The 27,893-nt window shown below is 40.8% G+C and overlaps 1 protein-coding gene across 2 annotated transcripts in view; it reads right to left on the bottom strand.

Annotated features, from left to right (window-relative positions):
• The window catches only part of adcy5 (adenylate cyclase 5), a 96,320-nt gene extending 76,170 nt beyond the window's left edge, over positions 1-20,150 (bottom strand). For both annotated transcript variants that reach the window (XM_080902721.1, XM_080902722.1), the window contains exon 1: positions 18,069-20,150. In XM_080902721.1, coding sequence (XP_080758847.1) covers positions 18,069-19,004 — 936 coding nt within the window. In that variant the 5' untranslated portion in view covers positions 19,005-20,150. The remainder of the gene's footprint in view (positions 1-18,068) is intronic.
• Positions 20,151-27,893: the final 7,743 nt, after the last annotated feature.

The raw sequence follows: 27,893 nt of genomic DNA, 5'->3' as shown, positions 1-27,893 counted from the left end.
CTTAGAGAAGCCATTGCTGTGGCCATCAGTCTAGGAAGTGGAAAACATAGTTGCCAATCTTCCTATTAACTGACGTCCCAGCAAATTCACCCCAAGCTTAAACCTTCTGCTGCTCAGAGAAATTGCAAAAAACCCAAGAGCTACATTTCACATTCTACAGAGCTCACTTAGCATGTTAGATGTTAAAGTTCATGAGAGTACGATTAGAAAAATGCTGGACAAATATGGCTTGTTTGGTTCCCAGGAGAAAGCCTCTTTAATTTAAAAAGAACAAGGCAGCACTGTTTAGTTTTACAAAGTTGCATCTGAACAAATTGCAAGACTTTCAGAATGTTTGACCATGATGCAAGTGCCGTGTTCTGGAGAAACCCAAACACAGCACATCAGCACAAACACCTCATTCCAGCTGTCCAGCATGGTGGCAGCGGTGTCATGGCCTCAGCACCGTCAAGTAATTGACCATGAATGCCTCTGCATAGCAAAGTCAGTCAAAGCTCGGCTGGGAGCTTCATATAAACAAATAGTCACAGATCTGAATGAACTGATGCAACGCTGTAATGAAGAGCAGGCCGAAATTCTTCCACAGTGACGTATGAGACTGACAAGTTATTTCTGCTAAAGGTAGTTCTGCAAGCCACTGGACCATGGTGTGTACTTTGGCACCAAAAATGTGCACACATTGTAGCCTCTGCTGAAAATGAAATGCTTGCATTTTAACAGCATTTTCAAAAGTCATATCTAATGAGATGAGTAAAAGGTGCATAACAGCTTGCTACATGTTAAAGCAGATATACAAGTGTCTGCAGTATTATTGCAAACAACTAGTGTTCCTCAAAACACCACAACCTCAGGTTCAGTATTTCTTTAACTCCATTCCACATATTTATGTCTTTTGCATCCAACACTAAAAAATAATAAAAGCATTAATAGTGTTATAGTTTTACACACACACACACACACACACACACACACACACACACACACACACACACACACACACACACACACACACACACACACAAATGATGGAACTGCTTTAAGTAGAAACAAAGTAGTGCTGAGCTAAGTCAGAAAAAAATGATGGAGCTTCATTTTTAACTAGACTAAAGTCAGTCTGCCTGCGTTAATGCTTCATTTCACAGTAACTGTGTGAACTTTCAGGTTGTCTTACTGATAATAACCGTTAGTTCAAGACCTCTCCTCCCGATTAACTATCTGTCAAGCATAATTACCTGTAAACCTTCTTCCCCTGCCAAGGTGAAAAGGTTTTTTAGCTTCTCTTTCATTCATATGTTTGCAATTAAGACTGAGAATAAAGGTTTTTTGGCAAATCTTGGTGCAAATCTTGACTCCAGCTTTAAAAACACCACAATGTTCTTTAACACAATTTTTAAATTTAATTTTGCTTATCTGAAGCATATTTTAGGTTTGCATCTGATGCTTAAAAAAAGCTGCTAAATAAATGACTTTATGTCTCCTCCCAGCATCAAACCAGAGAACTTGTGCTTGCTGGGCAAATGTGTAACCCACTACGCTATACAGCCACTTATTCAAAGCTTAGACTGATCAAGTTTAATGAGATTCAAACCTACAACTCTGAGCTTAATATCATGAGAACTGTTATATTCCCAGTGGAACACTCCTGCTGCCACAGACCTGATTGTGGCTGATTATGCTTTGGAAGGATTAAGGAGGATATCCAGAGCTGTGATGAAACATAAATATGGGGTCTGTTTAGCACAGGTAGTTAACACTGAAAATAAGCTGCAGGCTGATACAGATATGTGGATAAACTAACTTGGTTCTTGACGTGGAGGTCAAATAAAGATGCATAAGATGCTATCAGTGCTCAAACGAATGAAAAACAGTTGACAACAGCTGTAATTCGCTTCAGTCATCAGACTGGAAAAGACCTGTTTTTGCTTAAAATTATGATCTATACAACTGTTTCCTCACATAACAAAAAAAGAGAACAACAACAATAATCATCACAAAAATGCTCTGGTCAGCAAGAATCAATACATGATTACAACACAAGCCCTCAGAGTAATTACCTTGCCTTGCTATAAAGAATTGCATGATTGAGAGTATATCATAATTATTTTTAATTTCCCCTGAAAATACTATTGCCCCGAGTCTGATTTGCAACATTGCAAACAAACTAATTAAAGCTAATGAATGTCAAATGAGCAGAGTGAAGCAATGAAGATCCCAAGTATTTCCACTCAGCTCACCACAGTGGAAACGCAACAGTGTAAATAAGGAGGAAACTATCAATCAGTTTTATATTTCTCTGTCAAATGATGCTTCTGTAATTACAGCAACATACCGACATTAAAGGAAGCAGAATCTTTCATTATTAGTCCTCCTAGACTATGGAGGCACGGCTGTGTCCAGCATTTGGTCTATGTTTCCATCCATAGTTAGCTCCAGTGCTAAAACTTTGGACTAATTTGCCTTGTGACATTCAGCACAAGTAAGAAAAATGCCTTGATTAGCTGGAACATAATGCTGTACAAATATGTTTTAGTCAGCCAAGAGTGATCAAAAGCATTCAATTTAAACTATACTCCATAAAAGCACTATACACACTTTATTTTTAAAAAATGTGAATAATATCAACAATTAGCAATAAATAAGGCATTAAAAACAAATAAGATCAGTTAAATATTTTATGTTTTTAACCCTGAGTCACTTCAAAAACTCCGTTCATCTGCAGTGAGTTCACTCAGATAAGAAATTGACTCTGGGCAGCGTCTTGTCTGCTCTTTATCTCAGTTGTCAATGCCGGGTGAGTAGTGTCCATATTTCTTTATTCTGGAGGAGGTTGTAAAACTTTGTGAAAGGAGTCTGAGACAAGCTGACAAGTCAGTGAAGCTGACTTCTGACTGATGACAGCGATACTGAATACATCCTGAAATTTTATGTCAGTAAGTGCTGTTGTTAGCTGCTGTTAGAGAAACCTTCTGTGGGAATGGCCAAATTTATAAGACTGTGCTGATTAGGACAATAATGATCAGAAGGATTCTTTTGCATGTTCTCTCTGGATACTACGGCTTCCTCCCACAGATGTGCAGGTAGTGGAGTTGGGTTAAATGGCGATTCTAAATGGTCACTAGGTGTGAGTGTTGTCTCTCTGTGTTAGTCCTGAGACAGACTGGTGACCTGTCCTGGTTGTACCATCTCCTCACCTCTGAATGCTGGGATGAGCTCCAGCAGCCACTTAAATAAATTTGATATGTGAAAGAAAAGGGGGAGGGGTCGTTTACATTGTGATGAATTTTCTCCAGGTTGATTTTTATGATCCTGAAGTCCTACAAAAACCTCACAAAGAAGCTAAGAGAAAAAAATTCTACTGTCAGGAAAGCAACGAAATGAAAAAACGCACACGTCATCATTGGTCTTTAGACATAATATGACAAAAAAGAAAAAATACACACCGTATTTGTCCACCTAAATCCAAACTTGTATCTTTAAAACGTGTATGGCCATTTCTCAAGATTTCTACTGAAATTATGACCCAGCAGGCAAAATGACGCGCAGGCCAGGTCAAAATGCTCAAGCTTTCCCAGGAAAGCACTGAGAGAAGTTGGTGGATATTTGTGAAATAGAAGCTGTTGCTAAGTTACAGGAGTATTGAGCACAGTTTTTCTGGACTCTCGGGAGAGTACATCAGCAGTGGTCTCTGATAGCTACTCATTCAAGGTAGCCCCACATCCACGTGTAGTTCAAATACAATCACCGACACGGCATCATCGTCCGTCGCTCTCCTCAGCCTCAGGGTGCTCGCATTCTCAAATACAACAAAACATAAAGCAGCTGAAACTATAGATTTGGATGCTGCCACAGGGGATGGAGACAAGGCAGTAAACCTTGCCATGGGAAATCTGATGTTTAGATTCTGATTTAGAAAATTTTCCCAGGGGCCACTTCTATCTCATCGCTCCAGCTAGTTCTGGGGAAGGAAAGTAGATAAAAGTCTGTCCGCAGGGGACGAGGGAAATTAAAAGCTTGTTTGGAAACAGGTCAGGACCAGAAGGGATGGATGTAACAAGGCAGGTAAAGGAAGGAGGACAATGTGGACATCTGTTTTCAATTTCCACACATTACGAGCAACAGGCAATTCAATCAGATAGACAGAAACCCTGTTGCCACTGGAATTCTGCCAATATAGGACTGGTCTGCTTACATGCCCTCCTCTGTGCGCTTGGAGAGCGAGCAGCAGAGAATGGAAAGAGTGCTTTTCACTCCAGCAGCCTTAAACTCTAAGGGGGGGAAGCTCAGTAAACAAACCCAGGAAGTATCTCAGGAGCTCATGAGAAATCCCACAACTTATGTTAAGAATGTTGAGTACAAGGTAAGTGGAACCAGCAACACATTGTATGTGAACACAGGCTAATAACAGTGTTCCTCATAAGTGATGTACAGAGGAGAGTAAGAAGGAACAGAAACAATCGTGCACGTCAAAGTTTTTTGGGTTTTTTACACCTTTTGTGGCTCCAGAGGGAACTATGTGAAGTGACAAAGTGTCTTAAGTGGCATCAGCTGGGGCTAAAAAATAATGCAAGTTTATTAAAAAAAAGAAAAATCATCAAATTTATCTATTTCTTGTGGCAGGATGGCAGCTCCTGGCTGCATTTACTGGCAAGTGCATAGCGAACGACAATTTCATTCCACCTTGTGTGCCAAGTTTTGATAATGTAGAGCAAAGAGCGGCACAACAAAAATCAACACTCAGTCTCGGCTGCATCTTTACATGAAGCACAATGATTTCTTTACTCAAACACTTTATACAACATCGCTGATTCATCCACACAAACACTTTTTATGTTCTATATCTTAGTGACAGTTGCATTGGGAGCAACTCAGGGTTCAGCTTCTTGTTCAAGGATACTTTGGCATGATTACTGGAGTAGCCAGGGATTGAACCACCAACGGCCCAATTAGTAGATGAGCTGGTTTACCTGCTGAGTTACCACAAACGCTGACACTGAGAACACTGATATCAGCACCAGTGACTGCTTTCTGGACACGGATGTCTGGCCTATCACAGACAGGCTGGTATCAGCATATATGCTGTCAGGTACGCGCAGATATGACAGCTTAGGAGGCTGTGGTGCAGCGTCACAAAGAGTGTTATGTATAACAGGACAAATCCATTTTCGCTCCAGGTCCTCCACCTGCAGTGGCTCCACATCCCACAAGTCGGGCCAGCCCTGCAGTTTCAGAAACAATGACTTAACCGAACATGCATGCTGTCGCTCCCACACATAGGCTATCCTCGGGCAGGCATGTACACTCTAAAAAGTAATTCAGAGGTTTAGTAAATATCACTATAATTAAAAGTTAGATGACCTTGATTAAAACTCTGAATATCACTTAAGTGATTAGTTGAGTCTGATATACTGAAATAGATGTCTAAAAATGTAAGAGATGCGTTTGTGTGTAAGGTATTTTATTTACATTTATTTCAGAGAAATAAAACTGTTTGAAACAGAGTCAAAACATTTAAGAGATTGGCATCTATACGTTTCAGCTGTCTTTTGGCGTCGCGGCACAACGTGTATGTTGGAGGAAACTGGACTTTTACCTATCAGTGAAAAAAATTTAAAAAAATAATGAAAAGGTTGTTACATGTTCTTTTGTATGGGCGAAAGCCATAAACATAAGCTGTCACAGGTAAGTTGGGCTGACGCTGCTTGGGCCAAGTCTGTGGCTTTATACCCTTTGGATGATGAGTATGGGCAGCATGTCAAGGTTTTTATTGTCATCTAATATAAAAGGCCCACATCACTAACACCTAGCACTGTTTTTATACCAATTAAAGCCATTTAGAAAATACACTTATACTGAGAGTAGCCTGATGCTAAGAGAAGAAAGTCCAGTCCTTACACCAAGCGGAGGAGATAAAGGTAAATACTCAAAGTACTTCATGAGGATTGATGTGTTAATTCTGAAATCAAGTTAACAAGATATTATAGTAGATATTAAATGCATATAGACACTGAGGGTTTTTGGGAGGAGCTGTGCTGCTCTCTTTCTTGGCCTTCAGACAACAATTCTGATGGCTAAAGATCCAAACGGGACAGGCAAAAAAACAAACAAAAAAACAAACAAACAAAAAAACCCCCAAGATATTATAGTGCTTCATGCAAGAACAACATAATGATATCAAGCAAAGATTTAATGTTGGTTTTCTGCTGATTTTTTAGATTCTGGATACAAATATCAGCTCTAAATAATGACTATTTTCAATTTTAATTTAAAATCTGAAAAACTAAAGCTACGACGTAGATAAGAGAATGGAGAGCTTGTTACCAAGTAGCTTCACATTTCATGTGAAAAACACTTTTTTTGTGTGTCCATATCTTGAAATATGTGGGATAAAAGTAAGCTTACTCAGGTTCTTTGTTATGTCTACAGGAGGATGCTGTTGATGTCTGTGTTCAAGAAGCTTTGGCTGAGGAGGTGATGAAGACTTACCTGTTGCAAAACCGAGACAGGACAGTCAAACCTACTGATGTAGGGATGGTTATTTAGGGCAGGACTGTGCTCAGTAATCTCAGGGATCTCAGCAGAGCCTGTTGCTTTCAGGGACGTGCTCCTGTGCTCCAGATCTAAAATACCCCAAGAATCTCACATATACTTTTAAGGTATATCAAAAATGATTCCTAGAGTTGGATCCTGGATCCCTTTCAGTAAAGGATCAGAAACTGAAAATCACCTCTTTGCATTGTAGATGGCAATATTTCACCAAACTACTCCTAAAGCATGGGACTAGGGCTGGGCGATATGGCCTAAAATTCATATCGCGATATAATTTGAAGCATGTGCGGTAACGATATATATCACGATATATTCTTTTCTTCTGTATAACGTGTTTTCCACACTATAAGGCACACTTAAAATCCTTTAATTTTCTCAAAAATCGAGATTGTGCCTTATGTATGAATTCTGGTTGTGCTTACTGACCTCGAACCGATTTTGGTGTGCAGAAATCTGTTAAAAAATGTTTTAGTACAACTTTGGTAAGCCGCACTGCTTGATGGATTGTCAGAGCATTACGGCTGCCGTAGTGAGGAGCTTCGCGGAGTAATCTGGGTCCAAAACTCCGTCCATTTCAGGTCCCAAAGTCAAACGAACACTAAGAGTTAAAAACGGATGGGGCGCCGTTTGTAAAGTGAAACATGCTGAAATTAACGGCAACATTTTTCCACATTTAGCTCAAAACAAGTCATTTTTTACAACATTTAGTAAAATATTTGTAACTTTTCATATTTAAAACAGAATTTTAAATGTTAAATCTAAATGTTATATTTAAATCTAAATGTTAAATGTTAAATCTAAATGTTAAATCTAAATGTTAAATCTAAATATTATATTTAAATCTAAATGTTAAATGTTAAATCTAAATATCATATTTAAATCTAAATCTAAATGTTAAATCTAAATGCTAAATGTTAAATGTTCAATCTAAATGTTTAGGCTAACATGCAAATTTATTGCACGGATCAGCGGAAATACCAAAATAAAAGCTTTCCGAAAACCTCCGGTGCAAAAGTGTGCCGGTAGTGGTCAGACACGTTCTCACTCCCAAAGCGTAATAATTTTCGCTAGGTGACAAATTGTCAACATTTTATGCTTTCGGGTACCCAACACGTTCCTAAATTACGGCAACGGAAAAAGGAGAGCACATGAGAACCGTTTGGACTCAATCTGCACGTTCGTTCATTTTCTAAAAATCGCTTTGGAAAACACTATTTTACGTCATTTAACTGCTAGTAAAGGTTAGGAATAAGGTTATAGTTAGATAAGGTTAGGTTTAGGGCTGGAACACATGGCTGGAACGTCTATTATGGCGGGACCGTCATTCCACTGGAATTCAGCCATAACTCGACCATGAGAAAGCACGTCTGGCGATTTAGCTGAAAACATCGGAAGATCCGTTTTGTCGGCCATCCAAAGGTTTAGCAGTAGTGCACTCTTAGCAGCTGCAGTCTCCACTTCACAATCGCTGCAGCACATGTCCAGCAAAATCGCTGGACATGCTCGTAGGCAAGAAGTGAAGCAGCACATGGCGGGGAGAAGCGAGGAAGAGAACAGACACAATTTTGCACCAGAGGTTTTCGGGAAGCTTTTATTTTGGTATTTCCGTTGATCCGTACAATACATTTGCATATTAGCCTAAACATTTAGGTTTAACATTTAACATTTAGATTTAACATTTAACATTTAGATTTGACATTTAACATTTAGATTTAAATATAATATTTAGATTTAATATTTAACATTTGATGAAAAGTTACAAATATTTTACTAAATGTTGTAAAAAATTACTCGAAAAAATATGTTTTTGTAAGGTTTTGAGCTAAATGTGGAAAAATGTTGCCGTTGATTTCAGCATGTTTCACTTTACAAACGGCGCCCCATAAAAAACGGTCTAAATTTTCATCTTTAATAAAATCATCAGCGTTGCTGCTTTACCAGGTGTAACAATTAAGTTTAACATCCAGGCATCCATGAAAACAGAATTTATTAAATTTAACGGAGTTAGAAGTTAACAGGAAGTTAGCTCGCTAGTTTCCACCTAAACATGACATACCATGTTCTGACTGAGAGATTTTTGAAACTAATTCAAACGTACAGCTCTGTTATCACTTCCAACATAAATGAAGACAGAAAACTAAACAGCAGTGGTGTTTGCAGGGTTACTGAAGTTGGACTACCTGGTATATAATGTTGTGCTACGTGATTGCTAGCGACACAGCTATGTTAGCATAACATTAGCACAGTGAAGCTGGAGGATGAACGCCAACTTTTTTTCCACTCGATAAAAGCTAACGTGAGGGATTCTGGTGGTCAGGGACAAATGCAATCGCATAGCAGGCAACACGGGCCAAACTTCAGTCAGGAGAACTATTGATATTATTCATCCACAATACGAGGTTAGTTATCAATATACTGCAACAACATGGGAACAGAACAGCTGCGAGAGAATTCAACATTAATGAATCAATGTTACGGAAGTGGAGGAAGTGCAGTTTTTGGCTTTCCCCATATTTCAAAAGTGTTTCATCTCTTTGCTATGACTGTCGGCATAATTTGCAGATGATAATGGTTTTAGCCACTGCTTTCGGCCAAAACAGGCGCAGCTCGATGACATCATCAACATGCGCTATCGCAAAATCTATCGTTGGCCAAATTTATACAGTTTCTATCGTATATCGTTTATATCGCCCACCCCTAATCACGGGACTTCTTAAATGGACGGGCATATTCATCAAAAGGTTTAGTTATTTAGTCATCTTTGGACCATCTTTTAAAAAAGCAAAGGTAATTGTACTAAAAACGAACAATAACCTGAAAGTTGTTTGTCATGCAGGTCATTAGCCTGAGGGAGGGTCTGAGCTCGTCCTTGTGTCATGATGGTTATTGTGTAACTTACTGGGGGATAAAAAAAAAAAAAACCATGAGCCTTTTTTATTGTTTTGTTGATTTTGTTTCATAATCTAAGCTCTCGTATAATTTTTGTGTTTGCTGTCCAACTTGGCCATTTTTCCTTCAAGTGGGAGAGGGATAAGATTTTTTTTTCTTTTTAGTTTTTGCACTTCACTACAAGAGCTTTACTTTCAAGACAGCTTTTAGTCAAATTCACACTAAAATGATTGTTTTTCTGTATTCAAAAGCAATTTCAAAACAGTAAGAATCTGTGATCAGCATGTTTCCTTTTCAAAACATGCATCTATAGTTAAATGTTATTGCCATGTCTTATTATTTTACTGGTGTTCGCTGTTAGGTCACCTTCAATGATATGAAGCATCGTTGTTGACTTTTCAAGCTATATGCATAATCCAGTTCAGTCCGAAGCTTTTGCCATCCTGGTAATGTCACGTGGCCGCAGTAGAAAAAACAAAAATTTACAAAACATCAGCAAATTAGAAACTATTTTCTATTTTCAGCATCGTGACATCAACATATACAACAACCATAACACTTAAAATTTCACAGATAAAATGTTCCTGGGGATGCTGAATTTTGATAATTGTCTCACAACATTAACAAAGGAGCTCATAAGTTACAAGGTAGAGAAAACGAGTCTTAGCCTGACCAACCTTTTTTTGTTGTTGTTGTTTTTTGCATTTTGAACATGGTAAATGGACTGGTTCTACTCTACTCTGGTTCTTTTCTACTCTATCTGAGCACTCAAAGCGCTTTATACAACAAATTCATTCACCCAATCACACCCATTCACCCAAGCACTTTTTCTAAACTGTTTAGTGCTTATTGTCTAACATTCATACACATCCACACTCTGATGAATGCATCGGTGGGCAACATGGGGTTAGTATCTTCCCCAAGGACATTTGCCATGCAGACTGGTGGAGCCTGGGATTCAACCGCCAACCTTCCGGTTAGTAGCTGACCTGCTCTACCACCTGAGCTACGGCCACCCCGAACATGTGGCTCAGAACACTCATGACACATTTTTAGGCACGGTCACACTACTGCAAGTTTTTTTTTTATATATTTTTCCCGTGTATATATTATATTTTCTTGTTTTCTGTATGTTCTTTTTCTTCAGTTTGCACTGAGTTCCTTTGAACGTCATATGTTGGTCATAACACAGGCACATTTTCACAAGCTCATTGGCAACAATTAGCCAGTTTAAGCAGCCAACAGTTTTATCTTACATGCAAGTTGAGATTCCCAGTCATATTTAACAGCGTCTGATGGCGGGACATGCTGGAACTATTTTTATATTAAATGAGTCTGGCTGTCAGTTACCTTTACCAAGCATTTCAGTATTATCTGCTCAATTTTTATGTGGTTTTCACTAACACTTAATTTCCTAATTTTTAGTTATACTTACTCAATTTTATGTGGTACTACTACTAATTATTCACAACTTAATTAGTTTTAGTTGTAGTTATTCGACTAATAAAGTCTATTTAAGAGATTTGACTGGTTTCCAATCTATTTAATATTTTTGAGTGAAAAACTGTTGGCATGTCCTGTATCATCTCCGACAACTGAGGAAGTTCAGGGTCTCTCCAGGGATCCTCAGGACTTTCTATACAGGTGCTGTGGAGAGCATCCTCACACAGAACATCACATCCTGGTACAGGAACAGCTGTGTCAAGGATAAAAAAAAAAGCCCTTCAGAGAGTGATCCGTACGGCAGAACACTGCTGAAGGGCTGCTCTCCCCTCCCTACAGGACATTTACACCAGGAGATGCTGGACTAGAGCAGCTCAGATATTGAAGGACCCATCACATCCCAGCAATAAACTGTTCCAGCTTCTGCAATCAGGCAGAAGGTTCCACACCATAGAGGCTCAAGAGGAGCCTGATCCTTCTGGCTTCACTACTGCACAAGACACTTTAACACACTACTACACAATGTACAATCTCAGATTTCGAACTTGTGTTGCACTCGTATAACTATGCACGTGACAAATAAAGAATCTTGAGTCTTGTTGCAGAGATTTTAAGCAAATGTTAGTTTCTTTTTACAGTGTAGTCACGGCTGCTCAAGAAAGTTTTGCAATTTATTTTCATTTTGTCAGCTGTCTGAGATAACAACACCATCATTCTACTATTGAGCAATCCCCTCGCTTTCATCTTAAAAGTTTAGTCACTGCTAACCAGCTCGTTTCTGTCTTTCCCCTTCTAGTGTTTCCCTATGGGCAGGCTGTTCAGACTGCTGTTGCAGCACTGCTCAGTGTCATTCAGTTTCCCATGGCAGACTGGGATGGACTCTGGCAATGATGTCCTGGAATACATCTGGCGACAGAAGTTCTTGCTCTGCTTTGGAGATCCACTGCTGGAGGGCCGCTCTCACCAGAACACACACATAACATTACCAGCTGCCACCTAGTAGTGATGAAACTTATCCAAGGGATGAATACCTCACTGGACAGGCAGCTAATTTCTGTTCTGGTATTTATTGTCATAAAGCAAATATTGTGCACCTCTATTTACACGCCCCCTGCTTTTCTACATCCACACATATAATCTAATTTGGCCAAATGCATTTCAATTCCACCCAGCTCCGCTATCTAGCACCACCAGAGTTTGAACAGCATTGTGTTCGCTCGACCAAACAAGCCATACCACACATACACACTTCACAATGAATGGATGATAAAAATCAACATCACCCTGGCCGCGCAGACTTGTGGGTTTTCTGGCACCACAATGTCCACACATGAAATCGAGCATTAGAAAAGATTACAAGATTGACTCGCTGTTTTTTTGTTGTTGTTTTGTTTTTTAAAAACTGCCTGCAAAAAAATCCAGAAGACTCAGAAACCCGATTATCTGAGGATCTCACAGCACTCGTTCCACTCAGCAGAGAGCTGGCTCCTGTATAAACAGGAGAGAACAGATTTACTAAAAACAACAGCGTGGCAAGGAAAGAACAGCAAATACAGCAGCTCGTTCCCACACACTCACATCAGCACATCAAATGACAATGTTGCTTTTTGAGAAAACACAAACTTGCGGGGTCACATGCCACAGACACAAAAAAAACTAATAAATCAGTCTGAGTTTTGCATATAAGCAAAAATTAGATTCCAAAAAGAAATAAAGGGCATAAAAGAGTTCATCCTTTCTGGTGTTTGTGATAGCCGTGGTGGGGAGTTTACAGGGCTGCTCATGTGAGATCATGGTACTCAAACTAAATGTTCTCCTTCCAAATTAGGATAAACCACTGATGGCCCACATACAGTCAAGGACATTTCCTTTTCCGTTTTTTTCTGGATCACCCTCCTAAAAGTATCATAATCTACCCTCTATCAGGATTTGTCTTCTTTTTTTTCCTGAACAATTTACGGGTATATCGACACCAGATTGCTGAAAATGTCATTTGAAAACCGTGGACGTGACAACATCAGCCACCAGTGTTCTGATTTCAGGCTTTACACAAGATTTCAGAACACTGGTCAACAGGATTTGCACCTGGACCCACAAATGGCGTGGCTGCATTGCATTTGGGCTTAGTCATGGCTGATGGAGAGGATCCGTGGCTAATCTAACAGGTGTGGCAATCTCAATCTCTCCCGAGTCTTGATGCTTCAGGTTTCTTTCTGACACACCGCCGTCTCTGATGTGTGCATCTTGTTTGTTAACCACTTGAATAAGAACCTGCTTCAAGACTTATCAAAAGCTTCCACTGAACATTGCAAACTCAGTGAAGAAAGCGGCGCTGTCGACACTGCAATGCTACAAGGAGACACAACATATAATGCTCTATTAATAGTGAATGCATTGATTAGGAAACTATTTAAACAAAATACACTGAACAAAAATATAAACGCAACACTTTTGTTTTTGCTCCCATTCCCCATGGGATGGACGTAGAGACCTAAAATTCATTCCAGATACACAATATAACCATCCCTCCCAAACAGTGGTCACAAATCAGTCCAAATGTGTGGTAGTGGGCACATCTGCTATATTGAGATAATCCATCCCACCTCACAGGTGTGCCACATCAGGATGCTGATCTGACATCATGAGTAGTGCACAGGTGTACCTCAGACTGCCCACAACAAAAGGCCACCCTGGAATGTGCAGTTTTGTCTCACAGCAAAATGCCACAGATGCCACAAGCAATGAGGGAGCGTGCAATTGGCATGCTGACAGCAGGAATGTCAACCAGATCTGTCGCCCGTGCATTGAATGTTCATTTCTCAACCATAAGCCGTCTCCACAGGCGTTTCAGAGAATATGGCAGCACATCCAACCGGCCTCACAACCGCAGACCTCGTGTAACCACACCAGCCCAGGACCTCCACATCCAGCAGGTTCACCTCCAAGATCGTCTGAGACCAGCCACCCAGACAGCTGCTGGAACAATTGGTTTGCACAACCAAACAATTTCTGCACAAACTGTCAGAAACCGTCTCAGGGACGCTCAACTGCATGCCCGTCGTCCTCATCGGGGTCTTGACCTGACTCCAGCTCGTCGCCGTAACAGACTTGTGTGGGCAAATGCTCACATTCGATGGCGTCTGGCACGTTGGAGAGGTGTGCGCTTCACGGATGAATCATGGTTCACATTGTTCAGGGCAGATGGCAGCTGAGAATGTCCCAGTTCTTGCATGGCCAGCATACTCACCGGACATGTCACCCATTGAGCATGTTCGGGATGTGCTTGACCGGCGTATACGACAGCGTGTACCAGTTCCCACGAATATCCAACAACCTCGCACAGCCATTGAAGTGGAGTGGACCAACATTCCACAGGCCACAATTGACAATCTGATAGACTCCATGCGACGATGTGTTGCACTGCATGAGGCAAATGGTGGTCACACCAGATACTGACCGGTTCTGGGTCCCCAGACCCCCAATAGCGCAAAAAACTGCACATTCCAGGGTGGCCTTTTGTTGTGGGCAGTCTGAGGTACACCTGTGCACTACTCATGATGTCAGATCAGCATCCTGATGTGGCACACCTGTGAGGTGGGATGGATTATCTCAATATAGCAGATGTGCCCACTACCACACATTTGGACTGATTTGTGACCACTGTTTGGGAGGGATGGTTATATTGTGTATCTGGAATGAATTTTAGGTCTCTACGTCCATCCCATGGGGAATGGGAGCAGTAACAAAGGTGTTGCGTTTATATTTTTGTTCAGTGTAATTAATTGGAAACAGTTTAAAGGCAATCCATCAAGTATTAAAAAGGAATATATAGTGCAAAATTCTTGAGCCACCCCTCGTGTCTTTATGTTTTTCCTCCAAGCAGCCAGACTTTCTTGTCATTTTTTAAAGTGGTCTTCTTTTTGACATTGGCTACTTATTCACTCATTTTCAGTCCAGTCCTTGCACCTGACCATTTCCAAAGGAAAGACTATTTGTTGATCCACTTAACACTGACCTATGAATCATTCAAGCATAAAAAAGGCATTAAACTCAAGGGATGAACCAGTCTTGTGTCTGCACATAACAGCCACCTTAGCAAAGAATCAATTTTATGGAAAATGCCAAAGATAACATAGTTTGATATGCATAAAATAGTATTTTTGCACCAACAAGATAAAAAAGCAAAGCAAAATTAGCTTAAAATGTTGCAACTCCCATGGTGTGTAGTGTGTTCTTAAGGATTTTGAAGAAACTGGACAAGTGGAGGACAAAAGAAGACGTGAGCTGGAGATAGACCCCTTGTCTCTTCTCCTAGATCTGTAATCTGCATATGAAGGATGGATATCAAAAGCCCCTAATAAGCATGGATTAAAATAACAACAGAACATCTCCCATTGGACTTTCTTGTGTTATACATTCAAAAACATGCACTCCCCCCCCCCCATAACCGTAAAAGGTTGATGCGGTATTGTTGTCACCCTGCCGGGCAGGCAGGCGGGCAGCATGGACACCCAAGTTTGTGATTGGAATAACTCAAGAACAAAGTGACATAGGGCTTTCTTATCATAGGTGTATGCACTAAAAATGTTGGACGAGTTTGAATCTCATTACTTCGACATCACGCATCAGAGGTCAAATTTTCTGAAAATCTTGTCAAAGCGATAACTGAAGACGTATCTGCTATTCTATCCAGTACTTTTCACTGATGGAGCAAATGCCTCTCTTTATTCCAGACTCATAAGCAGCTGCTCACTGTTCTGTTGTGATGTTGGGTTTAAATCCAATAAAAACTACAAAACAAAAAAAGGTGTTTGAAGGATGCATTGTTTAAATGGATAGGATTTCACCTGCGCAGCATACGTTGAAAATGTTGTATATTTTGTTTCATATCTACCCAATACTTTCAGTTCATGGAGCTATGCTGCTGCACATTGTAGTTTATTGTCATCCTTCTGAAATAAGGAAGCTCAAATCTGGGTGGCAGTACATATGTGGCTCCAAAATAAATAAACAAACTGCATGCTTATCTTACTATTAAACTTTGCAGTCTATTGCAGTCCCATCACAGCTTATTTGAAATATATTGCTGGCATCAAATTTCATGTGAGCACATATTTAACTTTTTTAAAAACTGCATTCTCCTTTTATGATACAATTTAAGCAATCCATCTTTATGCAATCAATGTCATCCTTTGAGTTACAGTATAGTTTAAAATGGAAGTGCACACTATAACATAAAGATTTCCTCATTATGGAACATGCCCCAACTATTAAAGTGGCCTCTAAAAAAAGTAATCCACAAATTTACTGTAGTTCACGATTTAAGGATGAATCCCTGTGGAGGTTCTTCAGCTATAAATAGGCATCTTTCTCCATATAAACTCTGACATCTTTATAGGAGCGCTGACTGTACATGAGCTACGATGTTTAAGCAGCACACAGCCTTGTAAAGAAAAAAAAAAACAGTAAATGGGTTAACAACAAAAGGCACCATGCAAACACGTAACAGAGAGCAGTTAGGAGTTAATAGAGCTTAGTAGTCAACACAATTAAGTGTGCCTTTAAATAATGGTGGAAAATTAAACTCATTTGCACGAGTGCATTTATTACAGATAAAGTCCACCAGCCAAATGTGGACAAATGTGTTGAACGCAATACTGACGTTGTAAAAAAAAATAATATATACATATATATATATTAATAATAATAATAATATCATCCATCCATCCCACGTTTGTCCAAGTGGGATAATAATACCAGCAGCGGAATTTGGATGTTATGGGAAACATGGAAGCTCAGCAGAACAATAAAACAAGATCCCCTGAAACTATCAGCTGTAAGCTTATTAAGAGCCCAGATGATGTAAAACAAACAATCTGAAATCAGTTTTTCCAAAGCTAAGCCCAAACACTTTTTTCCTTCCCTTCTGTTAAACAGCTTTGATTTCAGGTGTTTAAGCTGCACATTAATTCTTTATAGCTTCATTAGTCCTAAATATGCAATAGCTCTGCGGTTAGAAAAGTGTTTTCAGTGTTTTACTAATTATATCATGTTCAAATGTTTGATAAACATCCTCTGCACAGGATGTTTACCAGACTGTTATATGAATGCTATAAGTCAATAAACAGGGGTTAACTCCATCCTCGCAAACCCACTGTGATCAAGTTTAGTAAGAGCTAAAATGGCAAGACTAAAATACGGAATATTCAGGCATGTGTCATAATGAAACAGAACAATGAAATGCAATAAATTTGGATATCGTAACAAAGGATCACGATTTCACTTCTTTTAATTCATAACTGTGAAATATGTCCAGGTGTCAGACTTTTTCTGATAGTATTTGGCATTAAACCAGGCTCTTTGCGCACTGTTAGTTTTGCTGAACAAATGAGATTTTATGAGGCAAGTGAAAACAGAGAATTCTAACTGCAAAAGGAAAAAGCTGGCTGTATAGCTATACTTGTGCTGAGCCCACAGTTGCTGGCACCACTGAAAAGCAACAAGCCAGCTGCTGTTTCCGTGCCAACCAGTGGCTTCGCTCAGACTGAAGTGTTTGTCTAACCAATCACCAGCTCAACTTGTCAATTAAGTCATTCGGTGTTGGAAAGACAACCAGAAACCACAAAAAAGAGAAAGGAAAAATATTTCAAGTAAACACGTTTCACTTTTTTGTTTGTTTGTTTTTTCGCATCTAGGAGTTTCCTGACTCTGACTTAACCACAAAGCCCCCCACACAGGCACTTTGGTTAACATAATAAACTTGCGGTCTCAGATGCTTCAGATAATCTAGATCAGATCACAGCTGAAGGCAGAAGTGTTTACACCCTTTTAATGGCCACACTCAAAGACCCTCTCTGATCTTTGATTGTCTTGGTAGATCTGACATGAAGAATCACACACTTTGGACAATCTGTCCTTGAGAGCTCACACAGAAGTGATTTAAGTGGCTTTGAAAAGGGTCCCCCATTTTTTCCCCATCAGAGAGACTGTGCTTGCCACTGTGTGTGTGTGACATTTATTATCCTACAATTTCTATTACTTCTCTATCACTTTTGTTCACTTGATCGTGAGAGAAACGTTCAGCACCGGGATGCTTTGAACAAATGTGTGTAATGTGCGTTATTGCGCGCAACGCGTGGCTTCACATCTCTGCGCAGACGTTTAAAAACAGAGCGCATTCTTCGACGTACCTGTTTCCACAGAAAGCTGTCCGTTTCGTTTAACATCCAAGAAATGGCCACGTGGATGGCGGAAAGAATAACTCCAGTGATGACCGCAGCTCGCATCCTGACGGGAAGCAGAGTGTAGATGACATGGATGAAGAACACGGTCCACCAGATCCCCTCCGAGGCACTTCTGGGCTGTACGAGCAGTACTCCAATCACCTGGATCACCAACACCATCAGGATGACCACATAGCACACGACCCACATGTGGTCCTGGTGAAATCCGTTCCTGTTGCAGATTACCATGAGCACGAGCGTGAGGAAGATGGCCACAGAAAATACCACCACGTACGTTACGCTCGGTCCCGATCTCCCACCGGAGCAGTGAAAGCCCAACATGACCGTGTACACCAGCACAAGTACGCCCATGAGCATAGTCAAGCTGCTCTGGTTGAGACGGAAAAAGTAGCGCTGGTAGAGCCGCTCCAACTTCTCCGACTGGAATTTTTTGGATTTGAAAATGTGCATGACGCTGGTGCAGCACGCCACGAAGGAAAAGTTTACTTCGGGCATGACCTCTTCCTCGTCGGTCCTCGGCTTGGCTCTCCGCTCTTCCAGACCCAGCTCCACGGACTTGGGTCTCACCTCGCCGTCTGGACGTTTAGAGGACGCGCGGTTGTTGTCTCGGCTCTCCTCTCCATGGTCCTGCCAAGCCGACCTGGACCTGAAGCTGACCCTGCTGACGGTCGTGGAGGCTCGCCCGGGCGGCCGGTGGTCCAGATCATCCTCCTCCGTCCACCGGCTGTTGGTCCGGGTGAGCTTCCTGCGCGGAGATCTTGCTGAGTATGGGCACCCGTTGGCCACAGACTGAGACTCTCCCCAAGCTGATCTGTGCTCGGTCCCTCCCCTCAACCCGGGAGCACCGACTCCGGGTGGGCTGACACTGTTTGATCTGGACATAGTGGAAAAGTGGATGCAGTGACAGAATGTTATCTAAACAAATATAGGAGACAGGGGAGGGAAAAAGAAGTTTGTTCCACTTAAAAGAGGGAAGGGAACTATTTAGTCCCAAGGATGAGTCGCATTAAATGTCTTTTATTAGCTGAACTTTCCATAGCTGATCACGCTTCAGACAGCCCGGGGGCTTTGACTGTAAAATGTAAAGTTAGCAGTCAGTTTAATCGCCACTTTCAGAAGCAAACAGTCGTCCTTAAAAGCCTTTACAAATAAAATGAAATCACCAAAAGCAATAGCCGAGAATAGCGAAAAGCTCTGGGAATTAAAAAAAAACAATTGAACATGCGCAAAAAGTCACAGGGGAGCCACGAGAGGAGGGAACATTAGATCCAGGTGGATTTGGCTCTACATCATTGGGCCCAATTAGCCATCATCCACGGAGGTTGCAGGGCACGCGCTGCAAATGGAATAAAACCATTACACAACTCGGATAGTTCCCCAGAGATCATAGTGCAAGCAGCAGCATCAATTGGCCAATTCCAATCCGTTATATGTGCAGATACGTTTCCTGTATCCTTGTCAGCGGTTTGCAGGCGGAAAAGACGGAGGTGGGATGCCATATGAAGGTGAATGCCATGGTGACGGCTCTGATCACGTCCACTCAAATCCTGATGCACCTGTACTGAGCGAACATTGAAGCCTGCTCGGCAGCGGCGGGGGAGCCTCACGTTTGGCCAAAAATCAGCATCACGATTCTCTCACACTTGCACTGAGCAGAGAGGAGAAGTCAGCCGCTCCTCCTCCTTCTCCTCATCTGACAGCCACAAAAGACAGCTTCTCCGTCCATGGTTAAAAAACCCCAAAAACAAACCCGCGTTACCGCACTGTTCAATTCACCGTCAGCCGCTGCGCCAAATCAATGTCCAACAGCTGCCCATCACTGTTCAAATCCCTGAAGAGCGACCCCCCCACCCCCGACTTGGTTTGCAGCGACACTCCTCCTGCGCACGGCCATTTCGCAAAGTGACTAACCGGTGCAAAAGTGCGCTCCCGGCACCTCGGACAATACGCTCGGTGTGCGTTTGGAGCGTGGCATCATAACATATTTACCGCTGATTGCTGCTTTAATGGTCATTCAACCAAGTTTGCTTCCTTTGATCCGCCTCTCCGGCCCGCTTCCATTGGAAAAGAAAAGGGGTGAGTCACGCTTTGACGCGCTTTCATTGGATGACAGCTCGGTCAATCCAAATCAGATTCTGCGCGACCCCCGGGCGCTTTCGATGAATGGGCGGGACTGCGCTCACAGCTGGATAGCCCGCATGGCACACCCCACACGTACCTTACAGCATGGGTTGAATTTTATCTCAGTGACCCCCCAGCAGGTTGCCAGTTCCAAACTGCGTCCCCCTACTCCAGTAACACAGAGATTTGTTCATCTCCAGCTGCCCGCGATCTATAGCAGGTTGAGAGACATTAGTCAGGACAGAGAGCACTAAAGGGGTTTAACAGAAAGAGGTTTTAAAACCTTGTTTAGGGGGGCGGCAACCAATCTTCATAAGCCCTTTATGTTTAATGAGATTTGACTGGTGATTCAATACATGTGGTTTTTGTTTCTCGGTGACAATTACATTCAAATGTAACTTATACTTCAACTTAACTGTAAAAGTTCCCAGAGGCGTTTCAACATGAACATAAAACAACTTCACTCATATCCTCACATTGTTCTTGCTCAAAAAAGTAAAATTGTCCTTTTCTAGACCGAAGTACATGCTCATTACATAAATAATGTATTTTTCTTTATTTATATTTTGGTCCAGTCTGATTTTGTTTTAAGTCATGGCTTTTATTGTGAAGCGTTTTTGTTCTACAGCCTAAATATTGTTTAGTTAACAGATTTAGTCATTTACCGGCTCACAGTGGATTTGATCCACTTGTAATGGGATTTTCTTTATATCATCCTGACATTACTGTCTGCCCTTCATTTTACCGCACAGGTATGCCCTGTTGTCTTTCAGCTCTTCCACTTTAAAGCCTGCAAATGTCTCTGCTGCCATTTACACATGGGGAAAAGAACACTGTGTGTTAATGAATGTACTGGGAGCATGTGACAGGGAGCCTCATGTGTTTGCTGTGACCGGCTCACCTCCAGCTGAATTCCCTTTGCCCTTTCTGGAATTCTTTCGCTGTTAACGGAGAGAACAGTGGATTCTATTCAGCGCTGTCCTCATCAAATGAAAAGAGACTCAGATATAAATCTGATACAAAATAATCTCAATCCGAGTTGTGCAACTGATTTTCTCAACTTGTCTTATGACTCCTTGTTCTGCTTCCTTGTTGCTCTCTTGCACACACCTAGCACAGCACAGAGAGAAAAGCAACCATATTCAGTTCCTGCAAAGAGCCTGTATTTGTGGGTTTATTTAGGGACTATTGCTGATCTCCTTTTTTTTCTCACCTTCTCAGAATTGCATTCATGAACGTGTACTGCACGTGCTGTGTCATTCAGCTTCACCACATTTCAGAGAAAACCATCCTACCACACCTGCATTTCATGCCCAAAATGTATGCGGACACCCAAACTGTATTTCATGTGATTGCTATTTACCCCATAACAGGTGCTCATTATTAGCCCTGGATATCTCGCTTCTGATCATTTATCTCTACCCCTCCTCTTCACATCCTCTCTCAGCCCATACACAAATCTCCTCTTTGGCCTTTCTCTTTTCCTTTTTGCTTCACCATCTTCAATATCCTTGTTTAACCTACTAATCCTGCCCATCCGCATTGCTCCCAGCCCAAATCTCAGCATCTTTGTCCCAGCTGCTTCCAGCTCTACCTGCCTTTTCATCAGTGGCACCCTCCCCAACTCGTCTAGCTGGATAACTAACTCCCTCTCACTCCCACTGGTACAAATCACTCCTATTCTTCACTCCTGACTCCTCAGTCTCCTCCCCATCCAGCTTGGACTCTTTTCTTCATTTGTCCTCAGCACCCACCTTGACATTTAAAGTCAACCAGATTAACCACCGCTAGTCCAACTACCTTGCCTCCCTCTCATGTATGCTCCCATTCCCATTAGGGTTTTCATTCCTATTCTCTCCCCCTGCTCCATACCTGCAGCCAGAGTCTCTCTTATTTTCTCCCAACTCTCCCTGCAGTCCATCTGCATCTACATAGGAATTCTATTGCCATCAGTTTTAGACGTCTCTCCTCTATAGGCATTTAGACAGACTTTTAATTGAAATGGTATGAAACAGAGTCCAATCTATACAAAGTGTGTGAGGAATGGCTTTCATATTTTACATAGTGTATTTTTACCTATGAAATACATGATCAACTTAGGAACAATAAGAACTTCTCTTAACAAGTATAAGGTCACTAAAACACTGAATTAAAATTAAATCTCTGGCTTAAAAGATGGAATATAATGTGCATAACTAATGCTTTATATTGCTTACATTTTGGGGTAAAAATTGCCAGATGCCCTTCTTCATGCAAAGGGGCTTGTGTCAGGTAGTTTTGCTTTTACTTCAGAAAAAAATGCAAACATATTTTTCGCTGTTGTCCGGGTTGGCTAAGATGTTGCTGAAAAGCATCCCAATCAGTTAAAAACTGGAAACTCTGCTAACCCTTCTCACAGCAGGGCCTTCAAGCACAGAACTGTTTGCTAGTGGCTGCTTCTTTATACGAATACAAATCAAGCCAAGTTTGTGCAAACTGTGGCCAGTGCATTTGAATCATTTTGATTTACAAATTTCCACAGCCTGTGCGTGTCAATGTTCCCTGTTATTTTATCTGATATTACAGAGCTTTCAACTCCAAGTTACCCTGGCTGAGTCATCCAACATTATCGATTGTTCCAGTTAAAGCCAAATGTCTTAATTTGAAATGAAATTAGCAATGCTCTTAATCCTCTGAAGAGCAAACAAATAACCGAGAAGTTGCAGTTAAATCGTGGCTACAGTTAGAATATCCACATTCGTTTCAAAGTGATTACAACCACACACACACACATTTGTGTTTGTGGCTGATGTGACACAGAACACTACTGCCATCGCCTGAGCGTGAAACTGAACATTTTACACAGTGTGGGCGAAGACGTAGCCACACTCATACTAAGAAACAATTTTTTTTTAAATGAAAAACTATTGTTTCAAGGCTCCAATAACCCTGTGACCCTCAACTGGATTAATGATTAAGAAAATTAATGGACGGGTGTGTTTTTGTCTTTCATTTAAATCCAGAGTAGTTACTGAGATATTTTACATGCAGAACTTTTACTTGCTTTTCTCTTTCTTTTCTTTCTTTCTTTTTTTAACTCTCACCTCTCACCCTCACTGGCAGCTCTTCAGATGTTATATCATAGCCAATTAAATCTGAACTGAAAAGCACAACTCAACTTGTAAGCCAAAACAGCCTTTCAAGTATTCAGGTAGTTTCAGTTTCACCATGACAACTGTGCAAATTCAATTGGGATCTTTTGATACTTTATGACTCCATTCTCAGCCACCAAATAGACAGTGAGAAGGCACTATCATGTTTAAGGGGAAAAATCAGTGAAGTCCTCATGTGTGTGAATTTCCAATAGAGATGGACAAAAGTAAGTGTGATGAGAAAGAAACGAGAGAGAAATGAGTCACCCAGGACATGCAGCTAGCAGAGGGATGACTCTAACCTGATCCCGGTGCACTGAATTACTGCCACGGCTTGTTCAGCAGCACAAAGAGGAATAATCAAAACTCAGCCCTGTTTCAATTAGAGGCAGCGTTTGAGGCAGCAGAAAACCAGCCTCGGTGAGCAGCAGCACTGATCCACTGAATCGGTTATTATGTGCTGTGCTGATGCTTTGCTGAACATCATAACGCCCACATAAACCATTCGCTGTTGTCTAAAATAACGTCAGTTATTTCAGACTCACAGGGGATGTGTCGGGTGAATTGAGTAAAGACGCAGAACGACGTAAGAGGGCGAAACACAAAGATACTGTGTCGTGAAGAAGTGACACCACGGTGAAGAGGCCCTCACCCACAGGAGGAGAATTCAGTCTGCGCTGGTTTCTCTGTCTCTCTTTTCCTCGCAAAGGAGAAAATGAGGAGGACTGCAGTGTTGTGTGACTCATCCTGGTGTAGAGAGCAGCCTTTACAGTCTCACCTGTACGAACACACGCACACACACAAACACACAGCCCTACATATACAGTCAGAGATACTATCGGTTTATCCAATAAATTAAGTTCACACTCACTTACTAGAGTATTTCAGATATGAGGTTTTAAATCCCAGCCAGTCTTTGTGAAGCTTGCATTAGATAGAATAACATTAGACAGTCTTAACCTCCTAGGACCTGGCATCCACATATGTGGACATCGCATATGTGGACATACTTAATTTTGCTATACAAGGGCCTGATATCCACTCACGAGGACATTACACTGCCACCTGACATGTTTCGTGTTTCATGCAATGTTCTGAAATCTTTTACGTTTTTTGACTTTGTTGCAGGCGTACGTCTTCCTGCAACTGTTAGCAGCACTTCAAAGCTGCACAATTGTTGTTTCTCATTTTGTTTTTGTACTCAGGAAAAACGCTGCTGTGTTCAGACACCAAATAAAGAGTTTTGCACATCATTACTTAATTGTGACTTTATAATGTTCTATCGAAATTTAAAACAAATGTCCTCAGGTGGATATAATTTTTCTCAGAAACTACATCAGGTAAAAAGATCATTCTTTGTTTTTCCATTCATCAGGTCTCAATCAGCCCAAATAGCAAAGAGATATTAAAATTTCATGCCATGAAAAAGTTCGGGTCTTAGTAGGTTAAAGTGTGTTATTATGGGCAAGCAAGTATCAGTACTTAGGTTTTGGTTGTATTGGCTAAAATGTGTACCTTCAGAGAAAGATGTAAGTATAGGGGATCGTTAAAGCTGATATTTCTGATGATGTTGATGTAAAAGAAAACATTTCGTATTCAGCTGTCATCAACAATTTTAACACTTGTAGCAGTTGACAGGGCCCTTTGCTGTTGCTAAGTGATGGTATTTACATACACATCTTGCAGAAAGTTTTTGTTGTTGTTGTTATTGTGTTTTTTTTCCAGGACATAATAAAAAATCGTGTGGTCCTTACCAGGTCTGAAAGGTAAATATAATGTCAGATAAACTACAAAACATTATATATTATAATGTTACATTATGTCATTAGTTATTTAACAGAAACTAAGCCAAGCAGAAGCTTTGTGTGGAAAACTAACTGCTCCCCATCAACACCTCGTACAACACTTTAAGCAGCACCAAGTTGAATGATTGGTTTGCTGTATGGCTTTATCAGTCTCTCACATGATTGCGGAGGAATTTTGGCCCTCTCTCTTTTTACAATGTCGCTTCAGTGCATTGAAATCTGCAGGCATTCGTTCATTCACAGCCCTCTGAAGGTTGCACAGCATTTCACAAACTGACATTGTGTTGGCACACACCTGAATGCTTCAGAGCTGCAAGCTGTGAAATTATGATCTGTTAATTAAGTGCATTTGCTTAGCAGTACCTGCTACTTACCTCTTAATTCCTGCTGAAGCTTTAAAAGTTTACTTTGGTTTTCACACACTGCTTCTGTAACCTGGCTTTTTGTAAAAGAAAGAAATAATCACATGTTGTAAAATGTCATGTGAGGTTGTATTTACTTATTTTTTTAGATCTGGTAAGGACCATTTTGCCCTTATGTGGAGTTTGTACTTTTGTTTTTACCCTGACTGTATATATAGAAATACCAGTTTTTTCTGTTTGCTTTTAACAGATATCTTACACTAACCAGCTGGGGCTGTAAGGTTTGAGAGATTTTGCAGTTCACTAGGAAAGTCTGAAATTTACTAAAAAACAAACAACAACAACAAAGTTGGGGCTCTAGGTTTCAGCTCTTCATAACTTAACAGAATATTGCAGCCTCTATGGTTCGATATTGTTCGATCTTTGTAAAATCTTCCTGTTTAGTTACTGAACGAGTCCATAGCAGACGTGCCTCCTACAGACAGACCCACGGGTCATTATAACATTTATCCAGTATGAGAGCATTTTGCAAATTTTGTCCATGTGTTATATTTAAAAAAACAACAACTTTCTTTTATTTTAAGCTGTCTGTAGTTTCATTCTTAATAATACAAATGCCCCTGTTTACTCTGCACTCACTTCCTCGTCATATAAATATAGCTTTTTATTTGTGTACAGCACATCTTTATATTTGCATGTTATGTATCATTAGATCACACTGACAGTAGTGCACAGTGTCAGCAGGCTTACTTTTCAGTTCATTTCGATTGGGCCCAAGCCTGCAAAGTATTTGCACCACAGACGTCACGTCCAAAGGCATGATATGTTAACAGCAGCGCAAATGAGGAAGGCGGTCACGCTGATTAGTGCTTATCCTGCCCAGCTTCATGCACCCCGTCCATTTTCATTACAGCGTCAGGCTAATGGGCAACTTGGTTTTGGCTTGTATTTAGCTGGTAAAGCCGTCCAATGCTGCTATATTATACAACAGACAATGTTCCCACCTACATAGTGTATGAGTGAGTCACTGGTACATTAAGGCGCGCGAACACACATACGCACACACAAAACAAGCCATTTCCCCCCCAAAATTATGAGAAGGGCATTATAATTCACAGGCACCATCAATGGTCCATTAGGGCTATTTGTGTACAGGTGCATGGTAGTCATGTTTATGCATTTATACATGAAAATAGCAAATATGATTCTCATATTGTAGCTTTATTGTAAATATATACTTGTTATTCACACCTGCACAAAGTCTGCTGGCCCCATGCAAAACATTTGTATCAAAACTTTATTCAGGAAAACCAATTCTGGAGTAACACACCATGCTTCTGTATTGTGTCTTTTCTTTCTTTTCTAAACTGAGATTAATAACATAGATCATCATTCCTGCAGACAGCCAGATCTCCTCTTTCATGCAGTTTTACAGCAAGCTGCACTTGTGCTTCTGCAAGACATGTCCAACAAATGTTCCTGATCATGCTCTATCATTTCAGGAGAATAATGTGGGGAATAAAAGGAGAACAAAGGCTGGTTTTGACATTACAGCCACTCGGTGCTTACATCGCTAGGATAAAGGAGTGGTTTAGGATCGTGACAGCAAGCTGAACTTTAGCAGCATAATTTGTGTTGTTTGTAATCCGTGACACTGACTTTTAGAAGAAACAGCATAATGGAGCATGATGTACACAAATCCCTTCAAATTAAGAGATAGTTGTTTCTGAGATTTCAGCCTCAAGTTTTATTTTAACTACAGACTTCCAAAAGTAATCAGGGCAATAAATCAAAAACCACATGGTGTGACCAAGGGAGCATTTTTTCCTGTGAATTATAAAACATGCATGTAACTTATTAAGGGCTGCATCGCACTATGGGTGGTTCTGTGTGTATTTAAAAACCTATCATCAATTACTGATTCCGAATAACTTGGAAACTTGTCTTTTTTTTTTTTTTTTGCTTCTGTGACATTTCTCTGGGAACCACAACAAAACTCCAAAGTACCTCTAATGCACTGTGATGGAGGCAGAAATCTCAGATACTGTGAAACCAACAAATCTGTGCATGGCTAGTTATCACCAGAGATATGACAAAAAAGAAGTTTTTATTTAAATACTTATTTCTTTTTTGCTGATACTGCTTTGCTGATGAGGTGCTTAAAGGCAGTTACTGCAAGCATTATGTTTTAACTCAAAGGTAATCTCGAGCCTGGTGTTACGGAGTCACCTGAGTCCAACGAAAATATCAAGCATTCAGGATCATAATGCTCAAATGTAACGTTGTGTCCAAAAAAAAAAAAAAACCCACAGGAGAAAATCATTACTCCTGTAATGCCATGTAGCTGTCACA

This window comes from Rhamphochromis sp. 'chilingali' (assembly GCF_963969265.1).
Source record: "Rhamphochromis sp. 'chilingali' genome assembly, chromosome: 14".
NCBI classification, from domain to species: Eukaryota; Metazoa; Chordata; class Actinopteri; order Cichliformes; family Cichlidae; genus Rhamphochromis; species Rhamphochromis sp. 'chilingali'.
The sequence above is the reverse complement of the archived record's forward strand: the minus strand, read 5'-3'. Positions and strand labels throughout refer to the sequence as shown.